Source organism: Gigantopelta aegis, chromosome 10 (genome assembly GCF_016097555.1).
Source record: "Gigantopelta aegis isolate Gae_Host chromosome 10, Gae_host_genome, whole genome shotgun sequence".
Taxonomy (NCBI): domain Eukaryota; kingdom Metazoa; phylum Mollusca; class Gastropoda; order Neomphalida; family Peltospiridae; genus Gigantopelta; species Gigantopelta aegis.
In genome coordinates, this window is record NC_054708.1 from 64,255,103 (window position 1) to 64,274,239 (window position 19,137).

General features: G+C 34.8%; 1 protein-coding gene across 1 annotated transcript; it reads right to left on the minus strand.

The window, feature by feature from the left end:
• Positions 1-453: 453 nt before the first annotated feature.
• On the minus strand, positions 454-18,599 carry LOC121384018 (endoplasmic reticulum mannosyl-oligosaccharide 1,2-alpha-mannosidase-like). Its single transcript, XM_041514154.1, has 11 exons — positions 18,436-18,599; positions 13,066-13,323; positions 10,735-10,854; positions 10,365-10,437; positions 9,026-9,217; positions 8,505-8,653; positions 7,806-7,994; positions 6,369-6,556; positions 4,920-5,043; positions 2,248-2,442; positions 454-1,791 (listed from the first exon to the last, which is right to left on the minus strand). The coding sequence occupies exons 1-11, from the start codon at positions 18,535-18,537 to the stop codon at positions 1,459-1,461; spliced, it is 1,923 nt and encodes a 640-aa protein (XP_041370088.1). The 5' UTR covers positions 18,538-18,599; the 3' UTR covers positions 454-1,458.
• Between the last annotated feature and the right edge of the window lie 538 nt (positions 18,600-19,137).

Genomic DNA, 19,137 nt, shown 5'->3' on the forward strand with positions numbered 1-19,137 from the left:
AGCTTAAAGAGCAGTGTAAATGAACTAGATCTGTCAAATAAACATTATGTCACTGCTTAAAATAACCAAAATGGAGCAGTGTAATTGAGGTAATCTGTGACAACATATTATGTTACTGCTGAACACTATAAACAAGTTGCAGTGTAATCAGACCTAGATCTATGTTACATACATATACACAACTTCACATACGTTGTTTTTGCTTCCTATTTATTGCACAAGTTTATTTTGCACAAGAATATATACCACGAGACCGTGTAGTGGTCAAGTGGTATGTTCTTTCACAAAATAAATAGGAAGCAAAAACAACATATGTGAAGTTCTGTATTTATTACATGCCTTCTTTTAAGTTATACAAAAACAGTTTTTAATTTAACCTCATCACAACACTTTGTTAAATCTATGATCAAAATTCCTTTCATGGATTCATTTAACATTAAGAATCATACTCTGCGGCAGCCTTGTGTAATGTTTTAAATACGATATGACGTCATTTGTAAATCATATATGACGTAAGTAAATAAAAGACACTAACTGCAGTAAAAAGAAAAAGGGAATTCCCCATTTAAAAGTTCCGATCCAGATTGCACATGTGCGATACAGGATAAATTTATTACACGGTTTCAAAATGTCTTTATCACTGTAGTAAGATTGAATAAGTATGTAATAAATATTATGTCAATGCTTAAAATAATAACAAATGCAGTATAATAAAGAGCTAAATCTGTAACACCTATTATGTTATTGCTTACAACAGATAAGACTGCGGTGTAATCAGATTTGTCTTTGACAAACACATAATTATTGTTACGAATTCGATGAAAGTGAATCATCCAAAGATAAACATGTAATCTCCCCTGTTAAGGGCCCCGTTCCATTAAATGATCTTAGGACTAAGATCACCTTTAAGTGCATACATGTAAGGTCATCTTAGTGCCAAGATCGCTTCATAGAATGGGGCCCAGGACCATGGGGATGGCAGGCATCGAAATAAGTCAAGAACAGTTGTTCAGGTTATAACATCTCAAGAAAGTCAAGAACGTTACTTCGTTCTCCAAAACTAAACATGGTGATTGATCATTATAAATTGCACACATATGTATCAGTACAATGAGAACAGTGATGTGAATGAGTAACAAAAGTATCAGTGTATTTGTGAATGGATTATAATGGGAACTGCAAATTTTATAAATGTGTCGTAACCTATAGGCTACCAGGACCCAGTTCCATGAAGCAATCTTAGCACCAAGATCACCTAAGTGCATAAGGTAGTTATGTGCTTAAGGTGATCTTAGCAATAAGATTGCTTTGTGGCACGGGGTCTAGGCCTGTAGTTTGTTGCAACCTGTACATGAGTTACCAGGCACTATGCTTATTTCTATGCCTGGATGGGGGTGAGTAAGGTATTGGTCATATACTTCTTTATTCATGCACACACCCACATACAAAACACTACTGCTATGACCAGTTGATGGGTAATGGGTGTCCTTCACTATTAAAAACATACTTGTCAAAAGGCAACAGATTTTTATCATCACTAAATAATAAATAGAAATATTTTAAAGTCTCTGCAAGAAAAAAGGATTCCTGCTTGTCCCGGAAACCAGGATTTCCCTTGTTTTTAACATTATTGATGGATGAGTAACCCCCATCAGCAACCTTGGTATACTTTTCAAAGGCTTGAAAGATCTGCCAGCCCCAGTCCCTGTACTTTTTATCACCAGTGATATGATAGAGATAGAAAAGGCTTTCCACCGTCTCTGGCCTCAGAAGATTGTGTGCATCAAGTGGCTGCAAAAATACAAAGAGAATCTTTCAGTTCAAGCACATGACATTGTAAGTCCTACACTGTCACAAACACAATACTTAGACAAAACGGGAAATGTATATAACAATAATATCCTTCAACTAAAATAAAAATAATTAATTTTTAAGTTATAAACTTATCAAATGTAATTAAAAAAGAACAAACTCAAATTTTATTTTTAAAAAAAGAAAGAAGAGTTTTGGGATCAAAGATTAAAAAAAAACCCACAGAGTCAAATACAGAATAATTACAATAGTGGGTAGGTTATGTATTATATATCTGTAAGTTAACAGAGCAAATTAATATGATGACAAAGAGTACAAAATAAATACTTAGAAATTATTAAACCGGACCATCTGTAAACCAGAATACTCTCAAAATCAGATGTTTTTCATCGTCCCTTTTAAAATTTTCTTTAATATCAACAGAAGATTGAGTACCTTAACAATAAGATCATCCTGAGCACCAGGGGCCATGTTGAAGTAAGTTATTTCTGGACTCAGTCTGGTTGGCATGCGCACGTATGTCTGGTAACAGGTGTATGCCACGTCCTTGCCCAGTTGTAGATGGTCTTTACTCAGTCCAAAGTGAGTTCCTAGTGCTAGTGTGCCAGCAATGAAACACACCAAGTGGTCCTGTCAATAAAAGAGAACACAAAACATTAAAGCTGGATGAAAATAGTAACAAAGTCACAGGCCTCCCTGTTTAAGGGGAGCTATCACTCCCGCTCCCCAGAGACTAGTTCAAGGAGAGTAATTTCTAGCTCCCCTTAGCATGTCAACTGATATATGGCATCCATACAGTGGAACCTCGTTAGTCCGGACAGTACGGTTATTAAAAAAAACGTCCGGATTAACGAATTTTCGGATTATTGAAATGTACGTGATGAGTAACCTCCCTTGATTCACAAACACAATAAAAACAAGACATTTGAGAAACACCTTCACTAAATACTGTCGGTAGTGTGCCTTGAATGCTCGAATAATGCCGCATCCATTGGCTGTATGTGAACTGTGGTAGAAAATGGACTTTAACATTACCCAATGCCACACTCCCACAAGCGTGGCTGGCCACATTGTCAACGAGAAGAATAACTATTCAGTAGTGTACTGCTAGGTGCTTGTCTTAAAGTTAGAAAATGCGATTAAATAAAATGAAATACTGTTTAAGACATGTTGCATTGTTGATACTAAATGTTTGATTACTAGCAACAACAAGTTTTAAATTTTATTAGTCATGTTTTGTCGTACCGATTAATGTTGTAAATCTAGGCCATGTGGTTGAGTTAATTTCCACAAAGTGGGTACGTTGTTGAGGAATGCATAGTTTCTCACTTACATACAATCATTATTAGTTTAAATTTTCTACATTTACAGATTATATTTCAAACATATTAAATGGCAAAATTATAATTAATTTCTGCTATATCTACTGATATAATATAAATGCCAACATGATACATCCCTCCACCCCTAGCACAGGAATACAACTCTCTCAAGACCGGCATGAAACTGAATGAGCATTGTTCCACTTGTGAAAGAGTCGCATGCCATAACATATAAAGACGTTTCCTTTGTCTTTATTTTGGGTGACTGGCAATACTCTTGACTTGGACACCAAAACAATTATGACCAGTATTCAGTAATAAATCATACAGGTAAGTTAGGAGGGTAGTTACAAAATGAGGTCATGGGGTACCGTAGAGTATGATCAAGAGTTACCCACTTTTAAAAATAAAATACTTTTTTTTTTCTCATAAAATAAAACAGCCAGTCTGGTCATAGATCAAAGAAATTATATTTAAAAAAAAAAAAAAAACACTTGTGAACACTTGTGCTCTATCCGACTAACACTAAATAAACACAGGTGAATGATTAAATAAACTGCGGCGTGCAGCCATTTTATCTCTGTCGATTCCGTGAGCATTAATTGGCGGATTACTTTCATGTTCAATCAGTGGCGACCGGTCAAACGAAGCAATTTGCCTTTACTTTTTACATTTGGTTCAGAATTATGACCGTCCGGTTCCGGAAGCTGAATATCTGGATTAATGAATAACTTTACTGAGTGGTCGTTTTCGTTTTGCAAAAAAAAACGTCCATAAGGTGAGGATTCTGGACTACTGGAGTCCGGACTAATGAGGTTCCATTGTATCTTAAATTAATTAATACTCTCAAAAAAAAATTCATGCAGAGATCTTAAGTCTCTAATGAAAAACAAAATAATACTATCAGAAAGTGGCTGTTTAATACACTTCAGGTTACACACCACCATTAATTACTCCATGCAGTTCAATACAATTTCTACGGTTACACACCACCATTAATTACAAGTTCAGTACAATTTCTATGTCAGAATATATTCTGTGACAAAAACAACATTATCGAGAGGTCATGTGACTACTAATTTTAGGGAGTGCTCTCAATTGACAAGTACCATGTAAAAAAATTAACATAGGTCGACCACAAAATGTTTCAGTCAGTCATGTCAGAGTACCTTCCCGTGTTGCTGTTATACAAGTGGCACTATACCACTTGCACAGTTATCGGTTAGTACTACATTATAACAAGTAACTTCAACCCAATGGGTTATTTAAATACTACATAGGTCATCCTACGTGTAATCATCAAAGGAAGATTTCAAAAAGCATATCAGAATTTGTAGTATTTTTTTTATGAGGGACTATTTCCTAAACCAGACTATATTAAGCTGCTACAGCAAGTAACAACACGGCAAATGGTGGTGTGTTGCCTTCAGTATCTATCAAGCTATCATTTTCAAAGGAAGCAACTGCTCCCTATATCCACTGCTCCTGCAACTTGAACAGAGAGGTGCGAAAAATTTCTTGTTTAAAACATACCCATTAATATATATATATTACAGTGCATGATTTTTGTTTATTACAAGGTGATCCTCTGTAAACAGCTTATTCCTTAATAAAAATGAACACTAAAGCAGGTTTGAACTTATATCACAAGGGAAATAATAATTATTGTTTTGTGTGCCCCAGTCATCATCTCCAACATATGGAAATTTTTTAATTACTTTAATAATAATAAAACAGTAACCCAAGTACGGTATATTAAAGATTGTTGTTTTGTATAAATCTCACCATTTTCGGACTGAACGACTTTCCAGCAAGTAGTTCTCCAATGAAGATCAGCTTGCTTGGCTCGGACTTTCTCACAAGCTTCTTCTGAATTCCATCAACAGCAGTCACATAATCTTCTTTAAAGCTGAAACAACAAAACCCCAATGAAAATGAATTATTATGACTAAATGTTTACTAATACTAAGTACAGTAAACTGGCAATTGAGATCAAAATAAATTAACTAACAAAATAGCATATAAACAGAAATAAAATAAAATAAAAAAAAGACGAAATCCCCCTTTAAAAAATTCTAGCATGTGTTACTAAGAAGAGAAGTACAAATTGTGAGCAAGTCAGACAAATATGTCAAGACTTGTTTCTGTTTAATATCCTCCACACATTTAATGGAAATATTGCATCATTTCTGAGGTGCTTCAAACATATAACTGACTTTTTTTTATTAATTTTTTAATTAACTGAAGTAGAAATTTGGTTGGAACAAGTCAGCATTTGGGTCTGCTGTGCAAACTTCCAAAGCCGTAACTGACAGATACAGTAATATAAATTGATACTTTAGGGTACACCAATCTCACCACAATATCATGACACATTAATTTTAATGACACAACTAGAGCACATTGATTTATTAATCATCGGCTATTGGATGTCAAACATTTGGTAATTTGACAAATAGTCTTAGAGAGAAAACCCGCTACATGTTTTCCATTAGTAGCAAGGGATCTTTTATATGCATCATCCAACAGACAGGATAGTACACAACACAGCCTTTGATGAACTGGCTGGAACAAGAAATATGTAATATATTGTCCAATTATGACCAAGTATGTGAAAGATTTAAAAGCTACTGGGACTAACACATGGTCAGTGTAGGAGCAAGTATGTACAATAATTAAAAACATAATAGGAACAACAGGTGTTTAGTTAAGCAAATACCATATTTGACCGAAAATAAGTCCAAGGGACCAAGACAACTAATTATGAGCTTAAAATGGGGTGGGTTTATTCCCAGACAAGGGGTTAGTTTTGTTATATATATAAAAAAATCCCTCCTCCCCACACTCCTAAACCATGAAGAAAACAAAAACGTCAACCACATGTGGTTTCAGAAATAGACATAGGTTAGATTGGGCTTTGGTAGATCAAAGAAACACTGCAGACATGAAAATATTCACTGGTGGTAATAAGATGTTACATTTTTGTTTAATTGTTTGTTACAGTGTTCCTACATAAGATATGATCCTTTAAATGAACTTGCATTTTAATTTTTTTTGACAAATAAAGGCCTAATTTCTTAAATGCCATCAAAAAGGAGGTGGGCTTATTCAAAAATAACGCGCCACTTTCCGGTTAAAAATTATATGTGCAGCAATAATAAAGAAAAGACGTTGGGAATAACAAGTGATCAGTCTGGGAGCAAGTATAAGCAGCAATAAAAAAAGCACACTAACATTTCGAGTTTCTTGCCACTCTGTATCCACTGTTTGAGCAGGTACTCGTAGTAACTATCGCCACGTGCCCCGAGCGTGATCGTCCCAGATGTCCGGAAACTGCCACTCTGGGCATTAATGAATGTCGGCACCAACCCCATGTCTTTGGGTTGATCATGCACATGCATTGAAACAGAGTGAACAACATCCTGTAAAAAAATAAAAACAACCCTATACTAAGAATAATGTACAGTAAAATACAACTTTCAATCAGAAAATAGGAGGTACCAGAAGTGTAATCTTGTCAAACGATTCTACAGGAAACAGTAGAGTCCCATAATTCTGCTCAACAGGCAGAGACATTAAAGATTTGTGTCTAGACTCTAAAGTTGTTTAAGTACGAGCCCGGATCTAAGGTACTGATTGCTCCTCATCCTCAATATTTTGGTGATCCCAAAGATCAACTCAGATGATTTTTTATAAATTCAGATTTTTGTGCAGGCATCTACATTGCAACCGATTTGGTTGCATATGCGACCATTTTTTTCATCTGACAACTAAAACATTGTATACGGTCGCCCCCACCTGGCGACTGAACCAAAGTTGATATAAACAGATCACTAATAGTCACTCTAGGAACAACTGTTGTGAAATAGTCGCTGTATACCACTAAACTTCACCTTGTTAAGTGCCTTCGATTTCGTACAGATAAAAAACAAGTGTACATTATCGATAATATGATCACCACGAAAATAGACCGCAACTATGTTTTTGTCAAACGATCAAAGTCAAATTTTAACAAGTATATATTATAAGAGTAAAATATATCTAAATAGTTATTAAACATTTCTTCGTACACCTTATAAAACACTTTATTTAAAAGAAAAGTAAAAGTATGCAACAAAACATTACAATTATCCTATCAACAAAAATATTTACTTTCTGATTTAATACTCACAAGACAATTACAGATACTAAAGTCAGCCAGTACATATATAAACTGTACAATTGTTTCTCTGATACACTTCATGCTTTTCAAAGTTCTTTAATATTTGCACCTATGGTTTACACACACTCACACCACACTATATATATATATATGTGTATGTGTATGTGTATGTGTATGTGTATGTGTATGTGTATATATATGTGTGTGTGTATATATATATATATATATATATATATATATATAGATACATACATACATACATACATACATACATACATACATATATATATATATATATATATATTCATAGATATATATATTCTTCCGGTATATAAAGATGACTCCTAATTTTGCTATTTGGCACCTAAAAAAACACAAGCAGGCATCATATGGCTCCTGGACAGAAACGTTACCGTAGAGGGCTGTTGTTGATCTGCAGAAGATTATCATGACACAAGCCTTTTCAAAGAAATTAAAGATATATGCCAGAGAAACGGCTAGAGAATTACCTCAAATTTCTTTTCCCCAGACACTCTACTCAGATCCCTAAATTCCAGCTGCAGTGTGGTCACCTCCGACGTGCTGCTGTCTGGTCCCCATTGTGGAGCATGCGCTCTGCCCGTCAGCAAGTTGACATCTGAATATGGCACTTTTGACGGTGTGTTGAAGCATGGTAACAGCCTGTTCCCTAGTTCTATCTGAAAAATGTATTTTGACATCAGCTGTAATATCTATTTTAGTAATAGCCATAATTGAATGTTCAAAAAAAAATGAGAGAGAGAGAGAGAGAGAGAGAGAGATGAGTGAGTGAGTGAGTGAGTGTGAGAGAGAGAGAGAGAGAGAGAGAGAGAGACAGGAGAGAGAGAGAGACACACAGAGAGAGAGAGGCAGAGAGAGAGAGGCAGAGAGACACACACAGAGAGAGGCAGACACACACGAGAGAGGGAGAGAGGCAGAGACACAGAGAGAGAGAGAGAGAGAGAGAGAGAGAGAGAGAGAGAGAGAGAGAGAGAGAGGGATAGAGAGAGAGAAACTTTAGTGTAACAATTTGAATTTGTATAGGAAAGTAAATATTTGCAGGGTGTTTTTTTTTACCATAAAATATACTGAATTAATGGAAAAATTCCTACACCATTTAAAAACAATATATATTAAACTATTAAAAGTGTGATTGGTGATTTGAATGAAATTTTAAAAGATGAACATACAGCCTTTTGTTTAAACAGATCATCTCCCGTTAAGTGATATGTGCTGAGCAGTCCTCCTAGAACTCGAATTGTGATTTCGAACAGGTTCACATCTCTGTTCACTTCAAATGTCAAACTGTTTGCAACCCATTCACGTGCTTCATCAAATTCTGAAAAGCCAAATTCACAATTGATTTTCTTAATATACATTAGCTCACCTAACTGAAAGCATAAAATTGATGTTTTCTACATTTTAATGAATTATTACTTACAGTTTTCATGTACACATTTACAATAATATTCAATAAAAGTTTGGGTCTTGGTTACCTTTCAACTGTAACCAAACCCACCAACTTTAAAAAACATATTATTACATTAAAATTTGTTACTTTTTTTAATTGTCAAACTAAAAAAATTCACATTGTGATTTTATTTATTCTGATAAAATCAAACAATTTTTTTTTTTAATATAGCTGAACTGACTTCAAAACTGAAGATCGTCTTTTTAAAAATTCTCTAAAATACAACCAATCATAGCATACCTTTCTTGAGTCCCATAATAGCCAGTGTGTCAAGTGAATCCACCAAGGTCAAGCCAACCCCAAACCATTCTGTGTGGGTCTTGCTTATTGGATGAAACTCATCGTGACCCCATGCATACTTCTTGTAGGCATTCCATGCATGAAGGAATGCCTTTACTATCACCTTCTGTTTTTTAGTCTGATTCTGAGCAGCTGAAATAGGAAAATAATTATTTTCACAAACACATTGTTTAATCAGTAGCTGTTAGAGATTAAATTTTAAATATTTAAACTGTTTGTTCAATTTTATTTATTTATAATTGAATTTTATTTCATTTCTTTATTTTAAGTATTGTGCGAAACATAAACAAACAAACATAAAATATGTAATATTATGATTTGGTGCAGAAAAGTGTAGAATAACCGACTATGTATTTCAATTGTTTTCCTTACCTCTTCTACCACCTCCCCCTTTTCTTCCCCAGACACACATATACCTTACACTACAGATTGTCGGATTTTATTGAATACAGTAATCTTAAATTTTGAAACTTATCATCATCATAATCATTTTGCACCCAATGTTACCCATCATAATTATTATACACATTGTTCTATCATTGTGTTTGCACACTGTACTATCATACGAGACAATTATGCTTGTGATGTGTATATATACTTAGTGTAATGTAAAGAAGTGAATATCGCTCCTCAACCTATTCACTGCCTATGCTCTGGGGATAATAAATATTTAAAAACGAAAAAAAAGCGAGAGATCAAATATTGATCATCTGACTTGTAGACTAGAGAGTGAGAGTAGAAACCAGGCTGCTGCTACTTTGTTTTAATTCTAGTATGACAAGACAGCATCTAAAATGGCCTTTGATATTTCACTTACTTTTTGTTTCAGTCAATGCACCACGACTTTTATATTAAATGTTGTGGTATGTGCTGTTATGTCTGATCTGTTTCTAGACTAATATTCCTTTTCTTTATCACTAGGATTTTCAGGTATGAAACACTATAAAACTGGCACAAAACAATTTGTGTTCCTTTCCACTCCCTTTGAGTGTGCAAGCCCTCTCTTTTTCCTCCCAATCTTTCCTTCTGTCTTGGGCGAATGGACTGGCTCACATCAGAACCAGCACCGAAGACAGATTTGTGCTACAACAGCTTGTTAAATGATTTCCTTGTCCTTGTTTGCCACTTGCACTCAAACTATTGTAGAGTAACCTATCGGCTACAATGAGTATCACTATGCATTCTTTGCCATGTTTATGAAATATGTTTATGTCATAAGCATCCATTTCTTTTCCTGTCTAGTCATAAACAGTAAAAAAACATATACACAAAACAATACCTTTAAATAAATCATATCTATCTTTATCTACTACAGCCTTTTCTTTTTCAACTTTCTGTTCAACTGGAGATTTCTGAAACAAAAACAAATGTAATAAATATTATTAATAATACATTCAAAGTCTTTGTGATTTAAAATAACAACTTTCTGTCTTTTTTCAACTATTTAATAGAGATATGAAAATTCATTACAAATCAAATAAATAAAACAAGCAATGAAATTACCCTAAATTTCAACAAATTTAAAGAGATTAACCATGCGTTTTCGTAGTTATCGGGTAGAACATTTTTTGTTAACCAATGTTTTAGTAAACCGAGGGAACAAATTATGTGCAGTAAGAAAACACTTAAAAGTGATTAACAGTTTATACCAGTTGTACATCAACATTCTTTTTGGCCTCATCAGCCACTGGTAAGCGTTTTATATCATGTCGAATTTTTTTTCGTTTTTTTGTAACTCTTCTGACTTCATCATCAGCTTTCACTTTTTTCTAAAAGACACAAATGAATAAACAAATATTAATACAATTTTAAGAAAATATCTTGTTAACACTAAATAATTTATATTAATTAACAGGGCTTCATCGTAGTGGTAACTAGGCATGTTTTGGCCAAATCTACTTTGACCTACCCAAAGTTTTATAGTTCCCAAAACCGGCTATCCAACATACTACTAGTATTATATTTTCCCACCAGTAAACAGTTTACAGGCACAACATATGCTAAATTTGGTACCAAAATTTCATAATTCCCAAACCAATTGTCCAAGAGGCTACTGGATTTTTTCACCAGTAAACTAAAGTCTATCCCATCCTTCTACAAAAATTATTTTTGTAAATAATTTCAGTTTCGTTTGACGTAAGAAGAAAAGTGTTTAGGAAATTACCAAAAAATATTATTTTTATGTGCAATTTAAAAAACAATCGACTCAGAAATAAATAACTTACAGTAAATTCCATAGTATGAAAAAGGACGTTCCCAGTGGGAAGGCTATAGGTTTACAGTCACAATAGATGCTAAATTTGATTATTATGTCTAAAATCCACATTTCATGCATTGGCCTCTCCTACTGCAGATGTAGATTTTGCAACATGATTTTTATAAAAGCGTGGGTTAAGTCTCTGATAGGCATTCAGTGACTGATTAAATATCATTACAAGTAATCCTGTACCTATTTTTTTTTAAATATGCAGTGTGCAGCTGTTGCAATTTAATGAACAGTAATATTGCAGTATGTAATTTTAGCAGGTGAAAAATATATATTTAACCTTCTGAGTACTGCAAGTGAGATTACTAATCCAATGTCATACAAGCAACACACACACTGTATCTGGCATGTATTGCATTCACTCATTCAATAAACAACCAAAAATAATTTTGACTGAGACTAAAATGGCCAATTTACTTTTTTCCTTCTTTTTCTTCAATAAGAAATACATGTACCTGCGAATTTTGAGTTGAAAAAGTGGTTTTTCGTAAGTAAACACCAATGATGGAATGTCAGTCATTTTGAGGAATTGACAGCTGATTGAATATGAACATCATTTTATTTATTTATACATTTTTAAGTGAAAATATGTCGGTAAAAGCTATAAACTTGTACAATGTGGATTTTGTCAAAATTTAATTTGTACATTACATATTTATATAAATGTATGATATAAATCAATTGTAGAATACTGAAAGTAATTACTTTCTCTTTATTTTATTTTATTTTTTGGTTAAAGTTCAAACTAGAAATTATTCATGTCAGCTTAATTTGGTGCTAAAGTGATAATATACAGTGCAATATTACTATTAGGCTATTTATAAGTAGGTGTCCAAGGAAAATGTAAACAAAACGGTTCTTATTTGGACACCGCCTCACACTATGTCCCTGCATGACAACACTATACAAACTACATGCAGTAGTTTGGACTTTAGTCACTGTTGTTACAAAACAGGACTTGAACTTAATGATGGCAATTGCCGTCATTGAGATATAATTTGCCTTGAAGCATCACCAATGGCACTTCTGTGCCGCTGGATAAAAATTACTGCCGTCGGTAAAACTCCTCAATGACAGCAAAATGAATATATCTGATATACATTATCTGCCAGTATTTAAACATTTGTACATCTGATATATGTCTACATGCAACAAAATAACCTTTTAATCATATTTATTTCCTACAGAACTTTTTTTTTTTTTTTTACACAGATGAGCTCACAATTGCCATTGGTAGGCCCTTTCATCCATGGCAATTAAAAAACAAAATGCTGTGGGTGACAAATTCTTTATGTTCGAGCCCTGCAAAACTTTGAAGAGTCGAGACTCAAGACTTTAACAGAATACGACACTTTAACATCATGGCAACGCTATACAAATAGCATGCATGTGATGTCATTAGATTTAAGTCTAGACTCTAAAGCACGAGTCCTGGACTTCAAAGTTTGTGTAAGCTGAAGCCAGTTTGAATGCTCAAGAAGGTTGTGAACTAATACAGGGAACATTTTGTTTTCAAAATTTTGATCAGCAACATTTCTATTCATTTGAAAATTGATTAGCAACTACTGTTTCATGTTTTAAAATTGTGTAGCGATCTCTGAAACTTGCATAACTAATTGCAACATGATACCAAACAAAATGTTCCCTGTTTCATGTACATATATTTATCATTATTACTCAGAAATCATTATTATCCTTTGAGTGCTAACCATACCATAATGTCATCGAGCTGGTGTCTTGCCTTTTGCTTTAGTTTAGCCATGTTAACCTTCCTTTCTTTTGCCATGTTTTCTGGATCAGCAGCACTCATGTTTTCCATGTGTTTTCTGGCCATGTGCCGTTTAGCCAACATATCGAGTTCATCGTTTTCTAAATCACGATATATTGCTGTTATATAAACTCCACTGGCAAGACTAAGAATCAGAAGAAAACATATCACACTTTTTTGAAGTCGGGACAATCTGTTCCAAGACTGAAATGAGAAAAAATATAGGAAAGAATATACCAACACCTATGCACAAAAAAACACAAAATGAAAGAGTCAAGATGTTCGACTAAATCTTTCCTGAACTTTTTATGGGTTACCTATCAGAAGATAGTAAAAATACAAAACAAAAACAACCCCAACCAAACAAGAATGGAATATTTGTTTAATGATATCTCAGTACATTTTAATATCTGGCTGAAATACTGTATATTTGGTCTGGCAAGTCTGCCACACAAAATATGAGCTTTTTAACAGCTTAATAACAAAACAATTTAAGTTATAAATAAGGTTTTCTTTAAACACAATCAGGTGTGTGAGTAAAAAAATAAATAAAAATAATTAAACAAAAAATCTTCAATAGTTATTTTGCATTGGAATTTTCCAGCATTCTGAAAATAGAAACATCATGTGCTCTTGTTGTTGTAAGAAGATGCAAACTAATGTAATTGGAATACTAACATCATTCAAATTCAAAATGAGCAATATTATTACAATTCATCGCCACATTAAAATAAAAACCAGTCTACTTACCTCATAGTCCCAAGTTCTATATTGAGCAGACAACACTGTTTACATGTTAGTATGTTTTTAGTTTTTATAATTTTTTACAAAATATTTTACAATAAATTGCTTTAAATAAATAGCTTGCATTACGGCACTGATATTATCTGTTTCATCTGTTTGTAAAGGCTGTGGGCCTACCTTTTCTCCAGTGATATATATGGGAAGGTCTATGTCTGGTAGTTATGCTTTGTGTTTTTGACTTCATGATTTGAGGAATATTTGGTTTAAAGGGTTCAGGTCTAAAGACCATGGGTTGAACAGCTATTCTATTAACCCTGTGAGAAGTACCAGCCCGGTCAATGTTTCCTCTAATCTGCCAATATTATCCCAAGCTAACATTGTAAAAATGTGTGCTTTGATATTATTACTAATATTAGGAAGAATTGCATTGTCCTCTCCTGCTGCCAGTTTTGCCAAGCATAGTGTTGTTTCATTCTCTTCAACAAGGACGAGACTCCATAACCTAAGCGATTCAATGCTTGAATAAGCTCAACATTCCCTGTTAATGCTTTTAAAACACATGGTAACAAGATGTTTTGGTGGAATCTTGGATCTATTGCTGACAGCATATATGTAATCTTGTGAAAATGAATCCATGAGCCACATACATCCTTGGAATGTCTTCTTAGAAGCAACTTCACCAGTAAGAGAGTTAACAGGAATATCTTCAAAGCATCTGGTATGTTGCTACATGATTCTTTCATTGAAGATGGTAAAACAGGCCATGGTTTTGATACAGTCATAGATTTTATGGATGATGTGATCTTGAGTGCTGCTCCTTTGATAATGTGCTTGGTACCAGACGACTCCTTTAATACTGCCAGTTTATTCTTGAGCTGCTGATTTTTGTTTACAAGACCATATATATTGTCAGGTTATCAGGGAAAACCAGAAGCTCGTCCATCTTATCAGGAATTATGTGGAGTGAAGAACCAAATTCTTCTTCAAGGTTCCTTCTTATGTGTTTCTTTGTCAAGTCCTTTACTGTGATGTTGTATTCGCATTCATTTAAGATATTTTCAAGGTATTGCACTAACCTATCAGTGTTCGAGATTGAAAATTTTTGTCAGTATCCCAGTTGGATACTAACATTTCAAAATCTGGTATCCCACCTGAGAATTTAGTATTCCACTTAAAAGAATTTGCAATCAAATGGAATCGGCTAAAAGATTTGCTGCATCTATTTTTTTTAATACTGACAAATTAATATTTAGCAGTAATCTATAAGTGTTTACGACATTATTAATAATAAACCTACCTGTATCAATGTTCAGCAGATGTGGATTCAATATTTCAAATAAAATTTGAAGGGAGGAAACATCCAACAAAAACAATAGCGACTTATCAGTTCCCAGTCTATTGCTACGCCGCTATTGTTCCAGTGTAGCCTTATACTGGGTACGAGTTGGGGGAGATGTTACAGCATAGCATTAGACTGGGTACGAGATCGAAAATACTGTTACTTAACTTCACCAGTAAATGACGACTTTCATTGTTTCAGCGAAAAATAAAAACGCAGGATTAAAAAAACCCACCATTATATGGTATCCCGGTGGGATACTGGGTTCTTGAAGTCTGGGGCCCTATTTTCGAAGCCATCTTAGCGCTACGAAATCGTAAAACCGTCGTAGGTTGTGACGTCACTACAGCGCATGCCATAGTGACGTCATAGCTTACGATGATTTCACGATTTCGTAGGCTAAGATAGCTTCGAAAATATGGGCCCTGGTATCCAAAATTAAATTCTGGTATCAGTGTTCAAGATTAAAATTTCTTGGCCAGTATCCCAATTGGATACTAACATTCCAAAATCTGGTATCCCACCTGAGAATTTTTTATTATATGGCATCCCAGTGGAATACTGGGTTTTTGAAGTCTGGTATCCAAAATTAAATTCTGGTATCCCCAGGATATCGGGATACCGTTAATCTCAAGCACTGGGTATCCCCGGGATATTGGGATACCGATAATCTCGAACACTACCTATTGATTAGTTCAGCAAGCTTTATAACCTGTGGGGAAGGAAAAGTAGCACGAATGTACAGGAATGTTTACTGTATGCTTCTTTTTCAACCTTCATGTATTTACTATCAGTATTTTCTGATAAATCAGTGTTATCAGGTTTCTTCTTGTAGGTTGTATATGAATATACTTTGTAACACGATTTATGATAACGTGCCTCTGCAGCTACCAATTCTCTGGATACTATAGCATGTACCTTCTGGTTATTCTTCTGCAGTGCTGTCTGTCGTACCATTTCATCAGCACGGAGCTTTACACATTTTGACAATGGTTCTCTGGTACGGGTACCTTTGACATACTATGTAGACTTGTCGCAAACTATGCAAAGTTCAGGGAGTAACATAGAACTAGTTGACTGCATTGCATTTCGTATTGAAGAACAACATTTAGCATCCACTTTTTCTGTCATTCCTTCTTGTGCCAGCTTATCTAGTTCCCTCTTCATAATAAAATACTAATGACATTTTCAGTGACTGAATACCTGTGGTACTTCAGTGGCATGCAATGTTTCAGCAATCTACAGAAGATGTGTGTTGTCTCAGTTGTGCAGCTTGCACTAATGACTTCCATGAATCAAGAACCTTAGGTGTGATTAGTGTAGCATGGGGATCTTCATCCGAAACATGAATGATACAAGATGGCACTGACTCCATTCTGAATTGTTTTACTGATTACGCCAGTAACCTGCAACTTTTAACAACCGCTCAACTGTGTAGATATGATGCTCAATGAAATAAAACATTGTAACAATGTGGTACTAACACTATTAGTACTACATTATTAAATTGTGAATCAGTAGATATTATTTTACAACATATTAGTATATTTTTGGGTGGGTACTTTGTAAGCAAACTTGTCTCCCCTGTAATGTCTTTGTACATCATATATCCACCCCACCCCCACATCCCTGAGCATACTTTATGCATATTCCTGTTATATATATATTAATGTACACAAGTCTTACATTAAATACAATACATTTTATATCATTGAATAAGCAGGGGGAGGGGTGTTTGGGGGGAAAGGATTGTGTTTGGTGCGAATTAGTGTTTGTTATTATTTGGGAGGGTGGGAGCATTCAAAGTGGTACACAACACTTAAACTACTACTTCCAGCTTGCTATCAGGCAGAAATGAACTCCAGAGATGTATACCTTTCTAATGATACAAAAAAAACCTTGGTCGACCCCCTGGCCTGATTAATTATTTGAAGCGAGTTGACCAACCACTGGAGACAGTTGACCAATCTCTGGAGCAAACGGCAAGCCTAATTCCGAACATTCCAGCATTCAGTTCATTCAGGCTTTGGTTTAGGGTTAGTGATATTATTAGCAACTCGGCCCGGAGGACAACTCGGCCCACCGCGAGACAACTCGGCCCGGAGTCCAGAGACAACTCGGCACATGGACAATCTTGAATATTGTTGAACAAGTGTTGTTTTTTAAATTAAAGTATTCTCACAGAAATAAAAGAATGAGTTTTTTGTTAAATTGATAAATTGCTGATCCATTTATCTTTGAAGATAGTTTCCGCTGTTCGAATAATTTGTTTTTGTTCTACAGTCGGTGACCTAAACATTGGAGATGATCCCAGAAAAAACATGCAGAAGTTATTTATCGTTGTAACAACACTCGCGGATATAGCCTCCTGACTTCCTGCTTTTAAGAAGTAATTCCAATTGGTGAGCATGATGACATTTTCAGCAAATAATGTATATAACCGTCTGAATTATTGGACTTATCACTTTCTAACAAAATGCAGACTTATCCGTGTGCGTTTTGTTCTAATGATGTCCGACCCAGACAACACGCTGCGACATTTGTTCACGATGGCAACACCGCACCTGTAATACTAGTGAGTATATATTATTGATATTATTATATATACATACCGCAAACCGTGAAAGAAATGCATGCGTATAAATTTCGCGTCGTTCGCTTCCAACCTTATGTCGCGAAATTAATACGTATGTATTTAATGTAATAAATGTGGGAATTTGGCAAATGATGTCTTTTGCGTTATTTCTATAGTACAATACTTCTAGAAACCCATCCGACACTACAATATGCGCAATTGTCATTCTTAATGGTGACCATATAGTTAGCGGTATCTATCAGTATAATGCATTATTATTACTATAGTACAATACTTCGACACTACAACATGGCCAACTATCATACTTAACACGCATATAACGTGTCACAGCATGCCCTGTCCATCAGTCTAATAACTCGGCCACGGGCGAGTTGTCCCCCGGTCCGAGTTGTCTGGTCCCCCATTCAGTTCAATCAGGCTTTGGTTTAGGGTTAGTGGTATTATTAGCATGCATGCTGGAACATTCGGAAGTCTTTCCATTTTAAAAATCAATTTTAAATAATTAGAAACCAGATATACTGATAAAGTACATGTGTTTTTAGTTTTATCTCTATTTGAAATGTGTCCGATCAGAGCAAAAAATTCACATCATTCCAGGAACTGACAAAGGTGGAAAATGTCCGAGGTGGCAACTTACTCTCCATGGAGATTGACGACGCCGCCCTTTCCAGCCGCTAACAGCAGTGTCCGATTCGATAGTAATTGCTGAAAAATTTGTCCTTCTGTCATTACCAATCATGTTTTGTTTTCATAAAATGTAACTATTGTTTACTTTATGTGTGTGACGTGTGTCATCTTACATCACATAACTTAACACACAACTGTAAACTGAAAATAAACGGAAAACTTTATCGATGTTACGCAGAAAAAAGGGGACATGACATAGTACACCGGATATAGTGAGTTTTGAGGGGGATTCAGCGTAACAATATTTTAGGCCCAGGGCAGAGACTTGGGTCGAAGGATGGAAGGACTTATTTTCTGATTGTGTTTTTCTCATTCCAACCAGTGCTCCACGACTGGTATATCAAAGGCCATGGTATGTGGGAACGTGTATATAAAAGATCCCTTAATGTTGTTAATTGAAAAATGTAGCAAGTTTTCTTTGAAGACTATATACGTGTCAGAATTACCAAATATGTGTCATCAATATGCTCTAGTGGTGTCATTAAATAAAACAAACTTCTAACGCCCAAGCTCGCAATATCTGGTGTACGATAATATATGGTATGTGGGTAAATACGAATTAGTTTCCTTCTTAACTTGTTAATATAATATAAACAAAACACAGGGCCGTAGCTAGGATTTTTTGTTGGGGGGGGGGGGGGCAACTGAGTAG

What these genes read in the sequence shown, in the direction of transcription:
- LOC121384018 (XM_041514154.1), bottom strand. Translation starts at nt 18,537, where the DNA reads ATGATTGGTAATGACAGAAGGACAAATTTTTCAGCAATTACTATCGAA. An exon ending in TATTATGGGACTCAAGAAAG is followed by an intron (nt 8,654 to 9,025) that starts GTATGCTATGAT and finishes TTGGCTTTTCAG; the next exon opens with AATTTGATGAAGCACGTGAA. An exon ending in CTGGGGAAAAGAAATTTGAG is followed by an intron (nt 6,557 to 7,805) that starts GTAATTCTCTAG and finishes ATTTTTTTACAG; the next exon opens with GATGTTGTTCACTCTGTTTC.